Source organism: Scardinius erythrophthalmus (genome assembly GCF_964197995.2).
Source record: "Scardinius erythrophthalmus genome assembly, chromosome: 16".
In the NCBI taxonomy this organism is placed as follows: domain Eukaryota; kingdom Metazoa; phylum Chordata; class Actinopteri; order Cypriniformes; family Leuciscidae; genus Scardinius; species Scardinius erythrophthalmus.
Window position 1 is genome coordinate 24,145,219 of NC_138236.1, and position 24,490 is coordinate 24,169,708.

Genomic DNA, 24,490 nt, shown 5'->3' on the forward strand with positions numbered 1-24,490 from the left:
TCCGTGCCACTCTGCTCTACGCAGGGTCACGGGTTCCTTCCTAATGCTGTGGCAGAGCTCTGGTGGTTTCTCCTCCTCAGTTGCTGCCTTGACAAAGCTCTAAGCTTTTGCCGCAGCTGGCAGATCTTGTCTGCCCTTCGGTTCATTGTGTAGTTTGGTCTTGCACTCTTCAACGTCAAACCTCTCTGTCTCAAAGCTGACAATGATGGTAGTCACAGTTCGATATTGATTAATTTCAGTTCCATTACTGTGTAAAATTCATCAGTTGTGCAAATATACTGTATATATAGTGTATTTGTGCACACACATGTACAGTACGTGTGACAAACTCCTGTCCCCTCCACTGCACACTGAACAAGCAAAAGACACAAGATAGTAGTGTTTCACATTTTCACATCCGTGTGCAGTCTGGTGTGAATGTGGCTGATCATTTGATGTTTGTGTGTAGAGTTACTATGCAAAAACACAATTTTTGGACAAGTTAAAATAGTTTTGATGAAGTGTTTGCTTTTGCAAGAGATGACTGATGTGTTGCATGTTGTGTGTGTATTTTGTGGTTTTGTGTGTAGAGTTTCAAGAAATGGAGCCATAGTTTCAGAAATTGTGTGTAAGCAATTTGAAGAAAAAAAAAACTGTAAAACTTTTATTGACAGAATAATAAAACAACTCTAAAACATCGTAGTTAACTGCAGCTGATCAGTAAAAGCACAGGAAGACCAGACTTTTTATGAATATATATATATATGTGTGTGTGTGTGTGTGTGTGTGTGTGTGTGTGTGTGTGTGTGTGTGTGTGTGTGTGTGTGTGTGTGTGTGTGTGTGTGGGTGTGTGTGTGTGTGTGTGTGTGTATATATATATATATCTTTTCAAAGCTGGTTTCTTATCACTTTATATATAAATTAGTAACCTACAGCTCTATCTACAGCAGATAATTAATTATTAGCTTTTTTTTATAATGCTTAAGCTTAATTAATACTCGAATAATGTATTTCTCACACACACACACAATGTTTGGACTTTGTTTTCAGTTTGCACCGTTTCCCTTAGTTTATTGTCATAGTTATTAATTGGTTTGTCATCATTTCAGCTGTGTTCTAGCCTGGGTTTCCCCATACTGCCTTGCTCGCAGCGCGATTTAATTCACGCTGCTAGGCAGTCTGGACACCATGGACCAAATTTTCCCCTGAAAAAGGGAACCAATCACAGAACGGGGAGGGAGCTGTGGCTCTGCAGTGGTCGCCAAGGCCATCGGTGACCCCCCGCATCATCGGCTCTCTGGCTACGCGGTGGGCTCTTCCCTCCAGGTCATCGTCGCCTCGGGTCATCCCCATGGTGGAGTCTCTATGGCTCCTCCCTCCTGCGACACCGACATGGGGTGCAATCTCAGCTGTGGCCTGGATCAGTCACCATCTCCCTCTGTTCAAGGCCATTCCCTGGATCACTCCTTCACCTACTCCACCCTGGACTATTCTGTTGAGCCCTGTCCCAGGTCCCCGTATTCATCCATCTGCTGGCGCAGGGGTAGCGCCTTCCGGGAGGGGGTGTACTGTCACACACACACCGTTTGGACTTTGTTTTCAGTTTGCACCGTTTCCCTTAGTTTACTATCATGGTTATTAATTGATTGGTCATTTAATTCAGCTGTGTTAACCCATTATCACTAGTATTGAAGTTCTCTCTGTTTCTGTTCAGTTTGTCTTGCCTCGTTAATGCTATGTAGATTGTTTTCTGTGTTCCTGAGACGTATATTAAAATACTCCTGTTTCTTCATGTTCGAGTTTGCTACATACAGTACTTAGCAATTATTTGACAAAAGTCCCTAAAAATAACACCTTTGCACTGGCAGAAGGTCTTTCAGGGTGGACTGTCACTATTCTCTTCAGCTGTGGGTAAAAATATCAGATCATGTTGAAACAACTGATCCCAGTCACTACAGCAACAATTTCCAGATAACAATATAAATCCATACAAACTTTCAAGATCTACAGTAGCCTTTACTAAGTAGTAAATTACTACAGTATGTTTAATTTTTTTATTATTTGTAGAAAAACTGGTAATTTTCTGGAAGGGCATTCATTATCTGTTAAGTTTATGACGGCATTTCCTATAACCCAATACAATGCATAATTTAAAATATGGGGAAAACGCCTGTAAAAAATCAATACAGAATTTTTAGTAACAGTAAAAAAAAAAAAATTATGGACTTTTCTTAGAATGTATTTTTGTTTTTGTTTTTGTCCTTCACTCTTTGTTGTAAAATGAGAGGTGTGTGGTTATAAGTTATCCCTATATTCTATATACCCGACTATGTGAATTGTAAATTGAAGGTTGCTGATAAACACATTGCAGTCCCGGCACTATGGTTTTCACATGTGAATCACAGGATATAATAACAAAAACATCATCCTTTATCAAGTTGGTTTAAAGTGAACTGCTTTTAATGACTCATTGAAAACTAGAAATGCTGAATAAATATATTATCTGTAATGTGACTATTTGTGTGATTTTTGGACTGTTGTTAAGGATCTTTGACACTGAAGGGTACTGACTTATCTCTGTGTCACAAAGATCGTTATCTTTAGTTATTAACCACAAGAATGGGTATGAAGTGACATGTGCCTGAGTGGATGTGTCATTGGATTCCCAATCTATGATAAGACATTAATTATTGCCATGCGCAGAGTCTCAGTCACAGCCCTTTATCCACAGTATTCAGCTGACAGGACATTTTCCCTATTTTCAAGGCACACCGTGACTCACTGACCTGGTGGGATGATGCCAAAGTTCACTACATATACTCACTCCATCCACTCCGAAAGTCCTTATCTCTGCAAGCTCCCTGCAGTCCACACCATCGGAGATTCAGCCACAGATACACAGATACTAACCTGCAGAGAGCCGAGGAAATCATGAAGCTGAAGTTGCCTAACCCAGGCCTGGATGACCGGATCTTGAGCCACGATGAGCTGGAACGGCTGGAAGTGGAGGAGGCTGGAGACAGACCTAAGTGGGACAACAAAGCCCAGTATATGCTGACCTGTGTGGGCTTCTGTGTGGGTTTGGGCAATGTCTGGCGTTTTCCTTACTTGTGTCAGAGTCATGGAGGAGGTGAGTGCTTACTTGCATTTATGTGGGATGCTCTAACCATTTCCCATTCTCAGTGACTTAAGGGCTATCATTCTTCATGCTATCTCCATGCTTAATGTTCACATCTGTTTTGATGGCGTTGAGCCAGTGAGTTCATTGCCATCCCCTTCTTCTGATTCCAATGACCATTCCCAACATTACTGACTTCTTTAGCTTGTTTGCACGCATAACCAGGCTACAGTAAGTCAGTCATAGTGATTTTAGCGTCTCGTGACATCTCTGGTTTTATGCGATCCAGTACTTCTTTATAGTTTTCCAGCTGCATGGTATTTGTTCCACCAGCATCACATTTTGAATTGATCAATTTTCCTGCCATTGCCCTTTCTTAGTGTCCAGCTCTAACACCAATGCACCGTTGTGGGATAATGTGTTAAATTAAATGTGTTGGACCAATTTAATTGGTTCATATGAATTATGAATATAACTCTCAAATGATGCAATTAGTGAGAGTAAGAAAAGTATGTTTAATGGAGTTTTTTGCTTTACATAGTAGAAGAAACATCATTTGTTTTTACATTTTTGAATTGTCTGTTCATGAGTAGTATCATTTTATATTCCCTCTTTGCAAATCAAAAAAAAAAATTATGCCATCTCAAAAGAATAGAATAACATATTTATTGATATATCCAAATAGTAGTAGCACATTAAAAATAATAATAAATATTGTTATAGTATATATTTTCGAGGAGGTAATGATTTTAATAAGGAATATAAAATCAACTTGGACTTTGTTCAACATCTATTTGCGTTTCCCACTGAAACTGTATATATTAAAATGTATATTTCAGTTGAAAATGCATATAAAAAACATGCATACCCAACTTTTATACCCAGTTAAAACTAGCAGATTTCAATTTTGTTTTGTTTTTTTTGTAATATGAACCTCACAATACAGTAAAAATGTCCTGTGAATCATTTGCCATGCTTTTGTTATAAACAGTCCCAACTTTTCAAATGACTTTTATGCAATATTATTGTTTTACCCTTGTCCCAAACCCAGACTTTCAGTCTTAAACTATATGAAAATCCAATACAAAGACAATACAATAATCAAAAAAAAAATTGTGAAAATTACAACCTTTTTGTGTGCTTGTTTACCAGAACAGTGTTGATGAAGAGCACGCCAGAGATGAAATATGAGATATTTGATATGTGAATTAAACATAGAAAAATAACCAGTTTTTAAAAGTGTTTTTAAATTAATATTTATTTATTTATAGGATACATAAATTGCAAACTATAAAATTTGCCTTAGCAGACAAAATAGTCTTACATTTCAAAATAATATTAAAAATATTTAAAATGTGTTTTACAGAACATTTTTTAACACAATATATAATTTTAATTAGTTGAGGTTAAGAAAAAGAGTATACTTTACAATAAGGTCATTTGTTAACAATAGTTAATGTATAACTGAAATGAATTGACAATGAGCAATACATTTTTTATGTTAGTTAATAAAAATACACATTAGTTCACAGTGCATTAACTGATGTTAACAAACACAACTTTTGATTTTAATAATGTAACTGTTGACATAAACATGAACTAAGATTAATAAATGCTGTAGAATTATTCTTATTTGATGTTAACTAAAAATCTATAATTATCTCATACTTTCACATAGTTTGTCCAATTAAACAAACTATGAAAGTAAGAAAGGTGTGTTTAAATGGTGTTTTCTTCCTCTCTCCATAGTTGAAATAACATAATTAATATTAATTAAATTGGATACATTTTTTTTTTCAGTCATCTCAAAGGAAAAAGTGTCCCAATTTACAATTTAAAGTTATTGTTATTGCATCAGAATTAAACAAATTAAGATTCTGAACACTTTTTGAAGGGGATCCTGCATTCATTTATTATGACTTTACAGTAGTACATTAATTTTAGTGAATATGTAGCTATGTTCTCTGAGATGGCAATGAACGATTACTCTGGTATAAATTTGTGTAATGGATTTTCTTTTATGAGATGCTATCAAAACTTAGGCTCTTAAAGTGTCATGTTAGTTTTCACAGGTTCCCTGCAAGTGCCATAAATATAAGTAATTTTTTAACAGACCTCAGCTCAAGGTTAACTAGACAGCATGGTAAGATCACTTTAAGTGAGAAAACCTTAAAGGGTCACAGCCTCGCAGACAACCATTAACTCAGCTACAGTGAAAATGACTGACAGTTCTGGAATTGACTTTGCTCCTTTTAAGTATCAAAAAAGCATTAATGGAAATGTACAACAGAATAAGTAATCTATTTCACACAGCCTACGATTTTATAAAATGAAATATAAAATATAAATAAAAAGGCAATCTTAAGTCACCATGAAATCCAAATGATCAGTTCTTTTTTCTTTCTTTTTTTTTTTTGAATATTGCAGTATTTATTAAATGATTTATTCATGCACACACACATATATGTGTATTGTATTCATGTGCCCTTGTAATCTTTAATCAAACTAACTTCCCCTCCCTTTTTCAACAACATCTCTTCTCTAATGTTTACTAGCGTGAGTGGGGGACAACCTGTCACTCACATGACATCACAGCAATAGCAAACCGCAACCATCCAACGTCAACGATCTAATCAATTGCTGATTAAGTCCCGCCCTACATTTTTTCTTGTTCGAGAAGCCGTTTCACTTTTGTAAATGAAGGAAAAACACAGTGGCTGCAGAAAACACAAACCCACTAAATGACATGCTGAATGAAAATAAAATACCTTTTCTTTCAGGTGCCTTTATGATTCCCTTCTTAATCCTGCTGGTTTTTGAGGGAATCCCTCTTCTTCATCTGGAGTTTGCCATTGGTCAGCGGCTAAGGAAAGGCAGTGTGGGGGTGTGGAGTACTATTAACCCCTACATGCTCGGAGTTGGTGAGCAAAATATGAAATATTATATTAAATATAATACAGATAGACAGACAGACATGTTACCAGAGGTGTAAAGAGGAGTGCCTGAAAACCATACTCAAGTAAAAGTACAGAAGTGTACCTTACAGTGAAAATGATTCCATAACAAGTTACAAATTACCAATTTCAATACAACTTGTCTGAACAATACTTCAGTATTTTATTCATACTGAATATAGGCTCAAAGATGCACTAGTCCTCAACACCTAATCAGTGAATAATAAGAAACAGTGGATTTGTGAGGAGAGCAATCACGTTTATTTTCTAAAGTCGAAATAAAACTGAACACCTCAATGTTGCAATCAACACAACAGCCTCTGAAACATCTACAGACACCCAAGTCTCATTTAAAGGGATACTTCACCTCTGGAAAGATGAATGTGTATTTAAAATAGGTCATTTATGTAGAAGAAATGTGAAGAAATTTTTGAATTTGGAGCTTTCTAGACTGAGAAAAGCCAGAAAATGTATTTTTGGCTTATGTGGATGAAAGACAACAACTCCCAGAATGCACTTGCTTCGCTGCCCTAGGAAGCCACTCCCAAGCCCAAGCCACGCCTACCGGTTAGAGAGCGCAGTTGAAAACAACAAGGTTAGGCTACCAGTGAGTCTCCGTGACGAGTTTGCCCGGGTTTTTGAGATCGCACAAAATGTCCGGGATTCTGCTTTTGCGTTCTACAGTCGCCATTCATCATGTTTACTGTGGCGAGCAGGACGAGGCTGACGGCCGCGGGAGAACGGTGCGAGGCCGGTGGCGTCATTACTGAGATGTGCCGGTCTCGTATCTCTCACGGAGGAGCGGGAGTTTTCTTTGCAGTGTTAAAACGCACATCAACCGATCACTTGTTTAGCGTTCATGTAAACACTACATTCAGATTCACCGATCGGAATGAATTCAGTTAGATTGAAACAAAAGGTGTGCATGTAAACAATGAATGGCGACTGCAGAAAGCAAAAGCCGAATCCCGGACATTTTGAACGATCTCGCCCGCCGGACAAGTCCGGGAAAAGGAGGATGGTAACTTTCTCCTACTACTCAGCTTTCTTCACAGAACAAGAGCCTGCTAGCTTAGCTTCCAAACTAACCTACTCCTACTACTGGCTGTAGTCTTTAGCCTCTGGCCAGAAAATCCTCCGATGACGCAATATGACGATTTTTGCGTCATCGGAGGATTTTTTCCAGACAAAAAATACATAAATCTCTCATCTCATGGGGATATGAGGGGGGGAAGCATGGTAATTTGAAAGTACTACAGGTTTTTTACTAATACAAAGCTTAATGCTAAATCCTGAAGTATCCCTTTAAGCTCAAGTGCTCAGAAGTATAGCCTTGTTGACAAGTTTGGGGGCAAAACACACAAGATATAGTTGTGATACCTTCAATGCCTTGTAGATGGCAAAATTGCTTCTTTTGTAACAGAAATGATGTTTGTGACCGAAGCCCTCTTCTCGGACACCACGCCAAATACGCATACCATTTTATTTTTTCATTACAAATGTACAGGGCCTAAAATCAACATTCGGCAAGTGCCAAATGAGAATAAAAATTGGTGTTGGTGAGTGTATGAAATGGTTTCACTTGTCAGTCGGTCGGTAACATTTTTATGAATTCTAAAATTGCATGGACGTGGACAGTTGACGGGCCGGCGCTGCATTATTACGAAAGTTTATGCCTTGACAATTTAAATATTCAAGTGCAAGAAGACCCGAAAGGGAGCACATTCCGTTACGCGCAAACATCCGAATCTCAGACATTGCACGAATACTAAACTATGCTGCCTATATTAATTAATGTTAATCAAAGAAAAAAGACAAAGAAAAAAATAATTGAATGCTCTTAATTAATAAGGATGTTTAATTTATACTCTGAATACTATGCAGTGTTAATTTACAATTACATTCTATCCGTCGAAAAATCTCAAAATCGGCAAAATGGACATACGCGGTTTTCATCGGACAGCGACGTAATGTTAATCAAAGAAAAAAGACAAAGAAAAAAATAATTGAATGCTCTTAATTAATAAGGATGTTTAATTTATACTCTGAAGACTATGCAGTGTTAATTTACAATTACATTTTTGTAGATCACCTGAAAAGCACTGTTCATTTCATTTGTTTCTAGGGCTGTCACGATTAAATTCGAGTAGGCCTACTCGATTTTTTGTTGTTGTTGTTTTTTTATCCTCGATTGCAATTTACCCCTGTGACGTAACCGGCAAAATACCAGGAAGTGGCGCTTTCAACAGACGATGTTAATATTAATTATTAATTTCTAAAGCTGCACGATGTATTAAAAGCATTTAAAAACCATAGCATACAGTAGCATAGTAAAATTGTGAATTCACACAGGCATATATAGACCTATGGGCTTTATTTACACATGTGTGTAGGATTCTTACCTGCGTCTCAGAGCGGCTCCATTCACAGTAACGTTAGCCTACATGCTGCTCCACACGAATACTTGTGTGGAGCGCGTCTCAGACTCCATCTCTGCATATGTTGTGAGTTTGGGTTGCTTATAACATTCATCTGGGAACACAACGTGTGCCATTTCGTCAGATTTGTAAGGTAAATCATTTATAAACCTAAACCTACGCCAACCGCAAACTTTTTCTTTGTGATTTCAAAATAAAAGTTTAACTTTAAACTCTTGCTTTGAGTTCGCATGTTTTGACGTCCACTTATTCTTGTTCAAGAAATTACAGTAGCTGTAGCATTTCTGTCATAAAGAAGTGGCCAAATATTAAAGATTAAGTATTTGAATCAAATGTCTTCGGCCAAAACTAAACAAGGCCGGGTTTGAGCAGTAAAGTGTAACAATCAATAGGTACATTTTTATAAAAAAAATAAATAGTTTTTTTTTTAAATCAGATTACTTGATTAATCATCAAAACAATCAACCGATTACACTGACTGTTTACTTGTCTTTAATAATGTTTTAAATTCTAGTAGTTTTAGCTGCAGTATCGAAATTGGAAAAGAGAATTGTGAATGTTCACTGGTATCTAAACTTTTGGTGTCATAACTGCCTGTTTTTGCAAAAACAGTTTCATGGCAAAGTTTCATATAAAAAAATATTTATGGCCAGTACATTTTCTTCTGTCACCGGCGCTGCCACAGGAGAAATGACAACAGAAGACAGAAGAAAATGTACTGGCCATATTAAATATTTTTTTACCGGCCCTGCAAACTAGAAAACTGTACGCATACCAATTCAAAAATGTAGTCAAATAGAGAGTAAAGGTTGCTAATATCCTTAATACTCAGTCAAAGTACAAAGTAGCCAAAAAGATACTTGAGTAGCAACTATAATTATATTTACTCAAATGCTATACACAACTGCATGTTATTTCCTGTGTACAAGCTAACATGTTCTGTTTCACAGGTATTGCGTCTATGTGTGTGTCCTTTCTGGTCAGTCTGTATTATAACACCATCATAGCCTGGGTCATGTGGTACTTCTTCAACTCCTTCCAGGACCCTCTGCCTTGGAGCCAGTGTCCCGTTAACGCCAACAGGACAGGTAATGTGAACATCCTGAGGAGGAACTAAAAGCTGAATGGATAGAATGGATGTTTTGTTCAAGGTTCAATGGCTGTTCTTTGTTGGCAGGATTCATTTCCGAGTGTGAGAAGAGCTCACCTGTGGATTATTTCTGGTATCGTAAGACTCTTAACACTTCTGCTGCCATAGATGAGACAGGGGATCTGCAATGGTGGATGGTCCTCTGTCTGATCTCAGCCTGGGCAGTGCTGTTTGTCTGCTGTATCCGTGGGATCGAAACCACTGGAAAGGTAGAGCTGCTCAAATAACAGCACTGTATTTTACAATCTGAATCAGATTTCATTTAATTTATTCAGAATGATGGAACGTCCATAGTTTTTGTTATTCTGCTAATCCAGAGTTTCCCAAATGGGTGTTTGTGAAGAAACTGCAGGGGGTTTGTGAGTTGATTAAAGCTAGTAAATAAATCAAATGTTAAAATAAGCTTTGTTTTCAGTATTTTCAGCATCAGAGCACCTCAGCTCACATTAAACACTGCTTCTCACAAACTCCATCTCTGTATGTGTAACTTTATTTACACATTCCCACAATTTTCCACAAAAGTTCTGACAAAATAAAAGCTCAAATAAAAGCTCAAAGATTGAGCTCCTCTCACCTGGAAATAAAAGCTCTAAGATTTGAAGGTTTGAATGTGAATAATTTAAGACATTAGTATTGTAACGAAATATTGTCAAGTTCTATAGTGTTGCTTTCCAACATGCATGACTCATGTAATACATACAAATAGTTTTTAATGAACAAGGAGATTCGTAGGAGAATAACCAAACTAAACACAATAACCAACAGGGAACCAATTAAATGTAAGTCCACATATGTACAGGGGATAGACAAAGGCAACTAAACTAGAAACAGTAACTCAAATGAGTAACTAATAAGGTTAAATCAAGAATTAAACTGCAATGAAACACAAAAAGAAAAAAAAAAAACGATTAAACTAACCTTGACAAATATCAGGCCTATAATTATGTGTATATATTTAGGCAATTGTAGTTAACAGCAGTAATATTTTTTATATCTTCATTGCTATAATTAGAGTTAAAATATAATATAATATAATATAATATAATATAATATAATATAATATAATATAATATAATATAATATAATATAATATAATATAATATAATATAATATAATATAATATAATATAATATAATATAAGTTTGGGCAACCCGTGCAAATCTATAATCATTTGTGCTCAAGTAAGACAGGTCTACCAGTAAAACAGTAATCAATACAGTTGTCAAAGGTTATCCCTTTTTATTTCATAAGAATGCTATAAATGAATTTTGAAATAAAGAATAAAGATCACTATAATGTATCGTAAGGAAGGACACATGCTTGTAAAAAAGTTCTAAACAGAACAGTTTTACAGCTTTACAGCTCTTGTGAACAATTAAGCAGAAGGTTTTGTTTTAACTGTTGCAATAAAAAGGCTTATAATTCCAGAATGTCCAAAGTGTTTATCTCTAAATCAAGAGCCACGCAATGTAAAGTTTGAACTCACTGTACCATACCCAAAGTATTTATCATCAGATTTTATTTCCTCTCCTCCAAGGCTGTTTATGTGACGTCTACGTTGCCATACTTAGTCCTTACGATCTTCCTGATCAGAGGACTGACTCTGAAAGGATCCGTTGACGGCATTAAGTTCCTCTTCACTCCAGATGTGAGTGCCAAAGTCAAACAAATTCAAAAGAGATTTACTTTCATAACATACACAAAGTTTTACCACATCCGTTAATATCATTAACAACTAAATTGTGTGCTTGTGTGCAGATAAATGAGTTAGCAAACCCCACCACATGGTTGGATGCAGGTGCACAAGTGTTTTATTCATTTTCTCTAGCTTTTGGAGGTCTCATCTCCTTCTCCAGCTATAACTCTGTGCAGTAAGTTCATTGTTTTAGTGTGTTGATGTAGTTGAAACTAAATACAAATATCTTTTTGATTGTTTTTTTTTATAAAATAAAGCTATTGATTGTTATTCTCACAATCAACTTATTCTTACACCCAACTTTCTGTGCAAATACCTCAATGATTAACAATCTAATAGTTATTCTCTCTCTTTCCATCAGCAATAACTGTGAGCAAGATGCGGTTATCATCTCCATCATTAACGCCTTTACCTCGATCTACGCAGCCACTGTCATCTACACCATCATTGGCTTCAGAGCTACAGAGCGATTTGATGACTGTCTAGATGGGTAATTGCTTATTATTGTCATATAACATTATCATCTGACCTTCTGTTTGGGGAAAAAGTGATTCATTGAAAAAACACAGATGTTGTAAAAGGCACTCATTTGAGGCACTCATTTGTTGTTACCATGAATCTTATCCAAAGATTACTTTGGTATCTCTTGGCACTGAGGTTTTTACTATTGTTATAGTTAATGCAATAAACTAATATGTGAATATGAACTAACTAACGAGACATTCATACAGTTTGGTGGATGTTGGACTGAGCAGGTTTGTTGAAAACTATTTTTAAAATTCAATTATCTTATCAGAGGGAGAAAATGTCTGTCTATCTGAAAATACACTGGTCAAGCTTAGGACTCAATAACCTTGAGATACCCTTTACCCCCTTAGATGCCAACTTAATCATCCTGACCAAATATTTCACAAAGTAGGAAATGTGTCCATCCTGTTACATGACATTTTTTACAATGCAATATGTAGCCTATAACAGGGTGGATGCTTAATGCTAACCTCCTAGCAGAAGATCCACATTCTAGAAGAATTATAATAGATATATACAATTTTTTTTTTTAAATAAAGAAACATTTTCATGTCCAGTATAAATTGCCACAACAGGGTGGACATGTTATTTCTTTATGCTGTTAATATAAGTCTTTTAAAAAAATAGGAAAAGATAGAGAAGTTTATGACTTAGGTTAAGTTTAGATGCCAACAATGTACTAAAAAGGAAAAGTTGTTTGAAAAGTTTCGCTTACAGACTACAACGTTGTCAAAATGATCCACGTTCACACGGATTCATGAAAACAACTAAAACCGCTGTATTATGCATGCCAGGCCAGTAGTTGGCGATATCACTTTGTAAGGAAACACTACAAGTCTGTGCACATATGCATTCTTCTACAGAGCGTTGAATACAAACAATCAAGATGGCCAAAGCATAGAGCAATTTTGTCCGGAAGGACGACAAGGTTGGTTTATTACTACAAGTGACCCTGGGCTATAAAGCGTCAACATTTCAGGAAAAAAGTACTCGCACATGCCTATAGACTGAACACGTATTACGCAAACAGTTTTGTGATTTACATTTTCAAAAGTTTGTGTTTTCATGCCCCCAAAACGCCGGTACCGTGTAAATGAATGGCTAAAACGCATAAAAAATGTCTGGTTTTAGTTAAAAAAGGTGTTGTGTTGAAAATGCTACGGTTTATACATTTTCAAATACTTGGGTTCGTCTCAATCAGCTCCCTAGTTCAGTAGTCAGGGCACTGATCAGGGAGTCAGCCTTTATAAGGGCTGTCTCAATTCTCAATCGCAAAATCTTTCCAGGACGTTTGCTCTCTGAAAAATCCCACAATTCACTGCAAAAACCAGGGAGCATCAATGCTCACTATGCTTCCTTACCGGAAATGTTGATGATTAATACCAGCCGTGATGTTGTACAGACGCTGTCCCAATGTGAAGTGTACTTGTGTACACGATATACTGATTCACAAGCTTGGGAGCTAAGGAGCTGATTGAGATGCACCCTTACTTTGTTGGGCTGTGTCCGAAATCGCACCATATACCCTTAAATAGGGCACTATTTGAGGGGACAGCCATTTGTAGAGGTGTCCAAAACCATAGTGGCCGTTATCGAGTGCACTCATTCAATTCCATAATACACCGCAATAAAGAGTGTATAACTGATGTACACTCAATGGCCAGAAAATACCCATAATGCACTGTGAGGCTCGTGCCGAATGAATTCCCGCGTCTCGCCAGAAAATGGCGCCTACAGCTGAAACATCCATCCATTCATTTCCAAAACCGCTGGTCCAATGTGGCTACAGCGTAATATCATACAGGTATAAATTCCTTTTTAATTGATTATTAAATTGTTTAATTTCGGTTTATAAATGCTAGTTTCCAATACAGAGTCCAAGATAAATCTTTTCATTATACTGGAGCTGCCAGTTTGCTACGTTTCAAATGATTATTAAACAGCAAGCACAAACTATGCAAAAGCAGCATCCCTTACGGAGCACTCAGTGTCCGAATTTACTCGTTTTCATTCACTCCTTTAATTCGACTATATTAGTGGGAATAGTGAATGACTGTATAGGGGCCGATTTCAAACACAGCCCCGGAGTTGCTTTCCCTCCAAGGATATGATGTCACTTCCAGCAGGTCATGTGATTTAGGGCATAAAAGGGCTAGTAAGTAGACAAACTTATCTAGTAGTTTAAAAAAAAAAAAGTAAATGTACTAATACTCAAAATGGCTAAATTACTCTTAGGTACTAATCATAATGATTTTTTTGCTAATGGGATATTTCTATGCATGGAAACCTGTGGCTTGAAATTTGATATGCAAATTAAAATATGCAGTATTGCTTTATGGGGACATAAAATCCACCAAACTGTAGTAATGACCCTAATATAAACTAAATATGAAAACCACTTTTACACTTTTGCGCGAGCATTTTAAAGTATACTTCTTTGGCTTAGTTTAAGCAAGTTTGGTTTAAGCTTAGTTTGTGTTATTTATACATGTAGTAATATGTTATTTTTAACATGAATAATTAGTTAATTAACTAACACCAAGATGTTGTTACATCACCTAATGTATTAACTTTTGTTAAAATTTTAAACCTTATTGTAAAAGTGTTTTAATGTATTTAAACTAGAATATATACCACTCATGTAATGCAGGAACATCTTGACTCTTCTGAACAAGTTTGACATGCCAGAAGGATACATCAATCAGAGCAACTATCAAGATGTTCTCCAGAGCCTCAATACTACAAACTCTGACATCATCGGCACCCTCGCCCTGAAGACCTGTGATCTAAACAACTTTCTCAGTGAGGTACAGTATAGGGATGGGTGATGCCTATCCAAAATTACAATATCAAGGACTTCCAAGACGAATATCACTAATAGCGATACAAATATACCTCTAATAAATGAAATGTGTATAAATGTGTAATTTTGCTAATTTACCAATATATCTTAAAAGCATTATTATTACCGTAAAAATATTGTTTGTTAATTTATTAACAATATTTAAAAATAATTATCATACAAACTTCTAATGTTAATTTGTATTAAAAAACCTGAAAATGTATTATAATAAATGTTTTCTAAATGCATGTTATTGTTTTCATTGTGAACGATTCATCTATGATTTTTTTTTTTTTTTGACCTCGCAATTTTTTATTTAAATGCATAACTTGATCTTTCAGTGAAATGTCAGATTTCTCTCTGGTGACATATGCTGGTCTCTTTCTTAGAATCGACTGCAAGCTTGCATTCAGATCTGCCTCCATCCAATCAGCAACCGATAGATAGACCTTATATTTCTTTTTCTTTTTTGATAATCCATTTCACATGGATGTACATCAAAATATGGAACAAAAAATCTTCTTTAACTTTGATATTAGAATGAATTATTGAAATAAAATCACCAGGACCTTTATGTGAGGGTCTATCCTCTCTATCCAACATGCATATCAATATTATCAATTTTATGAGAACTAATCGTACAGCATTCTTTTACTTTCAGTTGAGGCATATAATTTAAAGGGGGGGTGAAATGCTCATTTTCACTCAATCTCCTGTTAATCTTGAGTACCTATAGAGTAATATTGCATCCTTCATATCTCCAAAAAGTCTTTTGTTTTATTATATTTTTAATTGAAAGATAGACTGTACCGAGTCTTTCCGGAAAAAAACGAGCGGCTGGGGGCGGGCCGTGTGGGCGAAGCTTAGCTGTGCTAACGCGCCGAGCTAGTGACAACACACAGAGACATTTGTTCAACAGTTTTACTCACCGCCCGGTTCCAACGCACGACCGCGAACCTTTATCATTGTGACTGCTCGATCCTTAAGCATTAGACAATCTGCAAATCCGTCGATCTGGGCTTTGTTTATAAAACCATCATCGTCGAAATGCAGGGAACAACAGTCTTACACAGCTCCGTTTATGCTCAGGAAAACAAACTCCATCCACGGGTGCCTTAACGCCGGGTTCTTTGGGAATCTGTGCAGGGTTGTCTTGCCCTGGCAACTAAAAACACACTTCTTTGGTGACATTGACTTCCCAAAAGCCGGGCAGGGCGATTTGATGGCGTACTGTTTTCACTCTCTTGCTCTGGTCTACGAGTGCGCGCCCGCCCGCGATCTTACCGGAGAAGTGCCCTTAGGACCCATATAAGGAAATTCCGCTACAGAACCATACTCGAAAAAAACTTTCCGAAACTTGTGACAAATTTTTGTTCCAAAAATACTCCTTCAAACGTACAACTTAGTTTTTGAAACTTTGTCCATGTTTAGCATGGGAATCCAACTCTTTACCAGTGTAAAAAACTCAGTATGCATGAAATAGCATTTCACCCCCCCTTTAAAGTGTGCCTTTTATGCTATTAAAAGGTTCTGAATTTTGTTTTAGAGGTCGCTTACTGAACAATAGTTTTACATGCATCCAAGGTAAAAAAACAAACAAACACTTTAATTGACTTGTAATACGTTGCAGCATCACCTCTTTTCTCACAGTGTCTGAAACGGTTTGATAAAAAATTCTCTCTAAACCAGTCCTTTCCAAGAGAATACACTGCTCTGATTGGTCACATGGAATTGGGTTTTGAATTTCATTACTCATCCAAAGATGTAATACAGTAATTGTGGGATTGAAATAAACCAGTAGTTTTCACACTTTCACAGGGTGTGGAAGGAACAGGTCTGGCCTTCATTGTGTTCACTGAGGCCATCACTAAGATGCCACTGTCTCCTCTCTGGTCCGTCCTGTTCTTCATCATGCTCTTCTGCCTCGGCCTGTCCTCCATGTTTGGCAACATTGAGGGTGTTCTGGTTCCCCTGCAGGACCTGAAGGTCTTTCCTAAAAGCTGGCCCAAAGAGGCCATTTCAGGTATACAGAAGACTCTGTGATTATAAACACTCTTAAAAAAAGTTTTTTTTTTCTTCAACATTTTTGGTTCCCCAAAGAATCTTTTAGTGGTCAGTTCTTAAAAGACTTTTTTCTTAGTGTAGAGAACCTTTTTACACTATAAAGAACCTTTTATTCAATGGAAAGGTTCCATAAATGTTAAAGGGTTAGTTCACACAAAAATGAAAATTCTGTCATTAATTACTCACCCTCATGTCGTTCCAAAACCGTAAGATAAGTTTATCTTCGTAACACAAATGAAGATATTTTTAATTAAATCTGAGAGCTTTCTGTCCTTCAATTGACAGCCTACACAACTACCACTTTGGAGCCCTAGAAAAGTAAGACATCATTACAGTAAATGATGTGACTTCAGTGGTTTAACCTAAATTTTATGAAGCGACACCTGTTGGAAATTAACATTTTGATAATAAAGTGCTAAATAATGTTTGTTTTTAGCAAACAAATCACTTATGTTGCTTCATAAAATTGAGGTTAAACTGCTGGAGTCACACAAATTACTTTAATGATGTAATTTCTGGGCCTGATAGTGGTAGTTGCACAGGCTGTCAATGGAGAGGCAAAAAGCTCTCAGATTTCATCAAAAAGATCTTCATTTGTTCTCTGAAGATTAACGAAAGCCTTGAGGGTTTGGAACGACATGAGGGTGATTCTGTATTTAATGTCAGAATTTTCATTTTTGGGTGAATTAACCCTTTAAAGGTTCTTTATGGAACCATCAATGACAATTTAAGTGAAGAATGCATTGCAGATTTTACACACCTCCATCCATGCGATGATATTGTTTCAGAAGTAGCTTAAATTCTTCCTTTTATTGTTGACGACAGGGGTGACGTGCTTGGTCTGCTGCCTGGTTGGGCTTATATTTGTGCAGGGCTCAGGGAACTACTGGCTAGCCCTGTTCGACAGCTTCGCTGGCTCGATTCCTCTCCTCATCATTGCTTTCTCTGAGATGATTGGAGTCGTTTACGTCTATGGGATAGACAGGTAGGTCAGAGCCTAGTGCTTTTGCAGTTAAATGGTTTTTAACACTTCTCGAACACATGATGGGAAGACACATTGTTTTACAGTATGCAGAACAGTTTGATAATGTATCAGCAATTCACAGAGTTTATGACTTTATTGTTTAGATAAAGCTCCCTGAAATCAGCCATAAATGATTGTGTCTCATGTTTATGAACAGGTTCAATGAAGACCTGATATTTATGATTGGACACAAGCCTAATATATTCTGGCAAGCCACATGGAGATACATTAGTCCCCTCATCATGTTAGCCATTTTCATCTTCTACTTTTCCACCGTCGTCACCAAGGAAATCTTCTACAGTGCCTGGGACCCTGATTCGGTGATCTACAAGCTTATCAATCATTGACCATAAGCTGATTCTCATTACAAAAACTGTAATATGCAAAGCACTACTTTTGGAATTGATTAAATAATATTGTTCTCATTTATAGGAAAACTTCCCAACCCTAGAGAAGAAGCCATATCCATCTTGGATCTATGTAATAATCTTTTTCCTGGCTGGGATCCCAAGTCTGTCTGTACCCGCCACTGCTGTTTTCAGAGCCATACGAGACCGCTGCTGCAAAAAACAGCCCAGTGCCTCAGTTCAAGAACTTGATTCTGTGTCTTACAAGGTTCATATGCAGGATGAAGAACTCAAGTCACAAAAGTCACAGAAATCGGACCAAAAGATCTACAGATGAGATTCGATTTAAAGTTCTATAGTTTTACAGGAACACATCCAGAGGTTAAATAACTGCCTTTTCGGGCACTGCTGGAATATTGCCATCATTTTTTTCCTTCAAAATATTTGTCTATTTGTCAGTGTCATTAGTGGTTCCAGCTTTTGTTTCCAAGATTACATTGAAGAGATCGATTTGCACATTATATTAGTAATATAAAATACATGTAATTTTACATACATTTCACTATTGCAAAATATATAAAAAATAATGATAATACAATGCTGTGCCATATTTGGTAGTGGCATATGGCAGGCACTTATTATTATTATATATTGATTTTAATTAGAATTTTGACTATAGAGGAACCGAGTATTTTTTTATATTTGACCCAGTCATGTTCTGCTATGATTTTGAGAAGATTTTCCCCATGTTTCTTGCTAATAAATAAATATTTATATATAGTAATATATACACCTGCTGCCTCATTGAAAATTTTGCTCATCAAAAATCATTTGTTGTAATAATCATTCATACTAATCAGAATCAGCCATTTGCACAGTGCTGTACATTTCTTTCCATTTATATTAAATGAAAACCTGGAAACATCAGGCTCTGAGACACCATTGAAGCACCCGAGGTTTGCCTTAATCTTCTGCATTTAAAGCATTGAGGAATTCTTCTCGTATATCAATAAGTGATCTTTAACCAGTTGAATTGCAAAAACATTTGATAACAGATTGCTTCCTGGAAAAAAATGACCACCAGCCAAAGAAAAATAAATAAAAAGAATAAATAAAAATAATTTGATGTATGACCCTCTCCTCTGAAAAGAGGGAAAACTGTTTTTTATCTGTTTTCAGATTCAACATTAACAACATAAAAAAGGCAGGAAAGCATTAACATCAAAGCTATAGATGAATAGTGCTATATAAAAACAAAATATCAAAATTATCCCACCACACTACTTTATTATATGAATATTATGATTTTTTTAAAGTACCATATTGCTTAGACTATGTGAGTTAAATAACATAGTATTTGTGGAGTGTAGCAGCCTATAAACAAAATAAAGAGCAGTTATTTCTTATGAAACATCTGCACGCTCTTAGAAGAAAAGGTTCTGTCAGGTGCTTCATAAGCCTCTTCCATCATGGGATCATTTTATGGATTTAGATTTAATTATTTTTGCATTAATTCATTTAAAATTTTAATTAAATTTTATGAAAAGCTGTAAGGGGATTCACATTCAAAGACCCAGAACCAGATATGATGAATGAAGATCCGAAGACAGAATAATAAATTAAAGAAAAGATTTACTGAAGATAGTTTGCAGTTTCATCAGCAGAAGTCAGCTTCACCAAGGTCTAAGCTACATCATTGCTTCAGGTTGCAGTTTCTGATTGGCTATAGAAATAGATAAACATAGTAATTTTCCACACATGTACAGATAGATTTAAGCATATCTCCAGTTAGGCACGTCGTGACCTTCCAGTTTGCAGATCTGGGTTTCTGGGCGCCAGCCTGTCCAGAACAACAACTCAGTCAATCTCCAATAATGCCATTTTTTACTGAATACTTGCAAAATCAATCATAAAAAAATAAAATTTATTCTCAAAGTTTTAGACAAAAACTAGAACAGATGTTTTGTTTGAATTATTGGCAACAAGAAGAAACTACTTTCTTGATTGTATGTGTGTGCATCTGCTTTTTGTAACAAAAGCCAACTTCTTGGTGAGTTTTTTTGTTTTGTTTTTTGCTACATTTTCTTGTCACAAATTAGTTAATTACTGTCACTACATAATATTGACAATATATAACAACTACATATTTAAATATAAAACAGTGGTCAAATATGAAAAGGTTTCCAATGATATATAGTTTGTCAAGCTTAGTTTAGGTTTAGTATATTAAGGCCCGTTCACACCAAGGACGATAACTATAAAGATAACGATAAAGATATAATTCTAAAAATCGTTCTCCATATTCACCACAACTATAACGATAAAGATATGAGGAACGATATCGTTGGGATCACTTTCAGAACGATTTTTTTCCAGCTGTCAAACGATAAAACACTGACAGCCAATCAGAATCCATTCTAATTTAAAGGTCTCGCGCATTTAAAATGGATCTGGATCATCCGGGCGCGCGCATGCTTAGAATAAAAAGACCGTTATCGGTCGCTGGTGTGGACACATACAGTATATAGTTATCTTTATCGTTATCTTTATAGTTATCGTGCTTGGTGTGAACGGGCCTTTACCGTTTTAAATGGCTTTGGGCCCACCAGTGGGCCCGGTGACACTTAGGCCCGTTCACACCAAGGACGATAACTATAAAGATAACGATAAAGATATAATTCTAAAAATCGTTCTCCATATTAAAGAATAACAGAGTTCACACCACAACTATAACGATAAAGATATGAGGAACGATATCGTTGGGATCACTTTCAGAACGATTTTTTTCCAGCTGTCAAACGATAAAACACTGACAGCCAATCAGAATCCATTCTAATTTAAAGGTCTCGCGCATTTAAAATGGATCTGGATCATCCGGGCGCGCGCATGCTTAGAATAAAAAGACCGTTATCGGTCGTTGGTGTGGACGCGTTGGTGTATCTTTATCATTATCTTTATAGTTATCGTGCTTGGTGTGAACGGGCCTTTAAAGGGTTAACCTGTAACCAAAAAGACTAACACACACACCAACACACAGCTTTTCCAAGGTTGGATTTGGCCAGGCTCTAACTTTAAACAAGAGTCTCGTCTCAAAACATCAAGATAATGTGTTCTTTCTCTCAAGGAGAGCTACACTTTAGTCTAACTGGAAAGTAAGGCTTTAACTGAGAAATGGTCCCTTCAACTATAGACTTCAATGACCCCTGTGACCATTGCTGTCAGAGGACCCTAGAAAAATAGATGAACACATGTTGAAGACATTTCTCAAACACAAAACGAGACTATTTTTCATTTTTGGAAGCCGGGCTAAATGAGCACTGCATTCATATATCAAATACTGACATTAGAGAATACACGAAAAGAACATTTCAGTAATCACACTGGTAACTGCTATAACAAAGTAAAATCTCACAAGCCTAGAGAAGTCATTCAACTCATGTGATATTTATTAGGAAAAATATATAATCACGTATTACATATACGTTGAAGCAGCAGTTTATTCCAAAATCCACACCCTTCAAAGCTCCATCATGCCTTACATGCTGCATTGCGCTGGCTTGACAAGATGATCAAATGAAATAAAAATTTTATAAGCATTAGGAACTAAACAAAGATGCATAACATTAACACAAGACAATAACAGGAGAAACTGAAGGGCTTAAATACAGGATGATGAACATAATATACAACAGGTGAGCTCCAATCAATTAAACATTGAAAACATTAATAACTATGACAACCAAATAAACAGGAACTAAACACACTGGAACTGAACAGAGGCAAAATAAGACAAAATAATATCAAAATAAAAGTCCATGGACAGACACAGAGAAATTGTGACACAAGCTCTTTACTAGAAGAAAAAAAAAAGCTGAAATAACCCATTCATTATGAAAGTATTATACAATCATTTAAGACGTTTCTCCTTGTATGGAACCCTTTTTTGGCATAAAGGGTTCTTTAAAACCCTAGCTTCTATATAGAACCCCATGGAACCTTTTTTTCTAAGCGTGTGGGATCTAGTGATGAATCCACTTGTTATGTTATTAATATGTTGAGAATATGCTAGAATTAGGTTCTTCATGGGCTAAGAGTGGGCGGTGGTATACACAAACACACATTAAAAAAATAGTAGGCTAACAATAATAAAATGACAAATTCGTAGACCAAAATAAACAGCACCATTTCTGAAAACAATGAATCATTTGCTAAAGGATAGGGGTTGGACTTTTATTGTTTTGTTATCTGAAGTGTAGCCGTGATATAAAGAGCATTCATTATATGTTCATGTCTGAAGGGTTCAAGAGGCTGCATTTTGTTCAGATGTCAATTGTATAATCTATAAACATTGTTGTTAAACAGTACTTTGTGAATGATGGCCATAATTTTTTTTTGATATATAATAATAATAATAATAAACTGATTCTGATTGAATATTAACTGATCATAAAACTGAATCATATCAGGGCACTGCAATTAAACAGATATCTAATAATAACATCACTATGTTGATGTTTTATTACTGTGTGAGTGCATGTGTATGACATTTGAGTGACAGCTTGGTCTTTTTTTTTGTGATGTGGGGGGTGAACGGTGACATTGTCCCCCCTTGCTGTCACGTGCTGTGGAATATGCTGGCTGCCTTTGTCAGCCTGTGACTCGTTCTGCTTTTCTGGCAGTTTCATACAATGGTGCCCTCATGCACTATGATGTTATCAAGCCCCTCACAGTATGACTGCTGGAATTCAGGCCTGCATGGAAGCATCCTTACCTGGGACACATGGATAGCACAACCTTGAGACACAGCAAGCGCTCATAGCAAGGAGGACTCCAGGAGTCAAATATCAGGTGACTTTCTTTTTTTTCTTCTTTTTTTGGTTTAAATATTTGAACATTATGTGTTCCACGCTGAAAGTCTGGGAATCTAAATTTTATTTAAAGCGGAATAGAACATCAACGTGGACAGAAAGATAATAATTAAAATAAAGACCTTTATTTTAATAAAGAAAATAAAGAGAAATTAAAATATTTTATAACTGTAACTGTTATTATGCAAAATGAGAAAGAAATATTTCATTTTGCACAATTTCTTGGTCAATCTAATTGTGACATTGATCATGTGACGGTCAGATGTTCTTAATTCCATTGAAGCTCAAGATGCTCTTTGGTTCATTTTATATTGATTATTAGGTTTTACACAAACTTCTGCTGTCATCAAAGCAAAAGGGAGACCACATACTAAGTATGTATGAATTAATGTTATTTTCCAATTCAAATTTATACAGGGCTTTATACAATACATATTATAGTTTTGTACAGTCATTATTCAGGTGAAATTAGTTTAGTGTTGATTCATTTCAGTTCAATAACTGTGTAAAGTTCATCAATTATATAATAGGTTCAATTCATCTATAAAGATGCTCTGGAGTGATGTCAACAGTGATGTCATCATGTTGCTCTGATTCAGTTCTCATCCGATAATATCAGTGCATTCAAGTCAGTAATATTGTTGAATATTCAATGTCCCCAACGCACACATATATAGTTTGGGATTGGTACGATTTTTTTATGTTTTTAAAATGTTTTTTTTTTTTTTTTATACTCACCCAGGCTGCATTTATTTGATGAAAGGTACAATATATATATATATATATATATGTATATAGTACCTTTCATATATTTATAACTTCAATACTAGTGATAATGGGTGAACACAGCTGAATTAAATGACTAATCAATTAACAACAATAAACTAAGGGAAAACTGAAAACAAAGTCCAAACGTTGTGTGTGTGTGACAAATACATTGTTCGAGTATTAAGCATTATACAAAAAAGCTAATAATTAATCATCTGCTGTAGATAGAGCTGTAGGTTACTAATTTATATATAAAGTGATAACAAACTAGCTTTATGAAAAGATTATGAAGGTTATGAAAAACATAGCGTCTCCAATATATCCTGGTAATATATAGTTGTGTCTGTGTATATATATATATATTGTGAAGTATAATAACATTAAATAACAGTTTAATATAATGGTTTACTATTTGCATATATAATAAAATGTCATTTATTCCTGTGATGTAAAGCTAAATTTTACCATCGTTACTCCAGTCTTCAGAGTCACATGATCCTTCAGAAATCATCCTAATACGCTGATTTGCTGCTCAAGAAACATTTATTATTATTATCAATGTTGGAAATGGTTGTGTACCATTTTTGTTTTCCAGGATTCTTTGATGAATGGAAAGTTAAAAAGAACAGCATTTATATTAAATAGAAAGCTTTTGTAACATAGGCTATACATTTCAAAAGTTTGGGGTCAGTAAGATTTTTTATTTTTTATTTC

The 24,490-nt window shown here is 35.8% G+C and overlaps 1 protein-coding gene across 1 annotated transcript; it reads left to right on the top strand.

The window, feature by feature from the left end:
• Nucleotides 1-2,828: 2,828 nt before the first annotated feature.
• slc6a19b (solute carrier family 6 member 19b) lies at nt 2,829-18,927 on the top strand. The gene is made up of 12 exons (XM_081387756.1): nt 2,829-3,109; nt 5,878-6,018; nt 9,440-9,577; nt 9,667-9,848; nt 11,177-11,287; nt 11,398-11,510; nt 11,697-11,825; nt 14,514-14,670; nt 16,524-16,728; nt 17,595-17,754; nt 17,951-18,113; nt 18,226-18,927. The coding sequence occupies exons 1-12, from the start codon at nt 2,911-2,913 to the stop codon at nt 18,475-18,477; spliced, it is 1,950 nt and encodes a 649-aa protein (XP_081243882.1). The 5' UTR covers nt 2,829-2,910; the 3' UTR covers nt 18,478-18,927.
• Nucleotides 18,928-24,490: the final 5,563 nt, after the last annotated feature.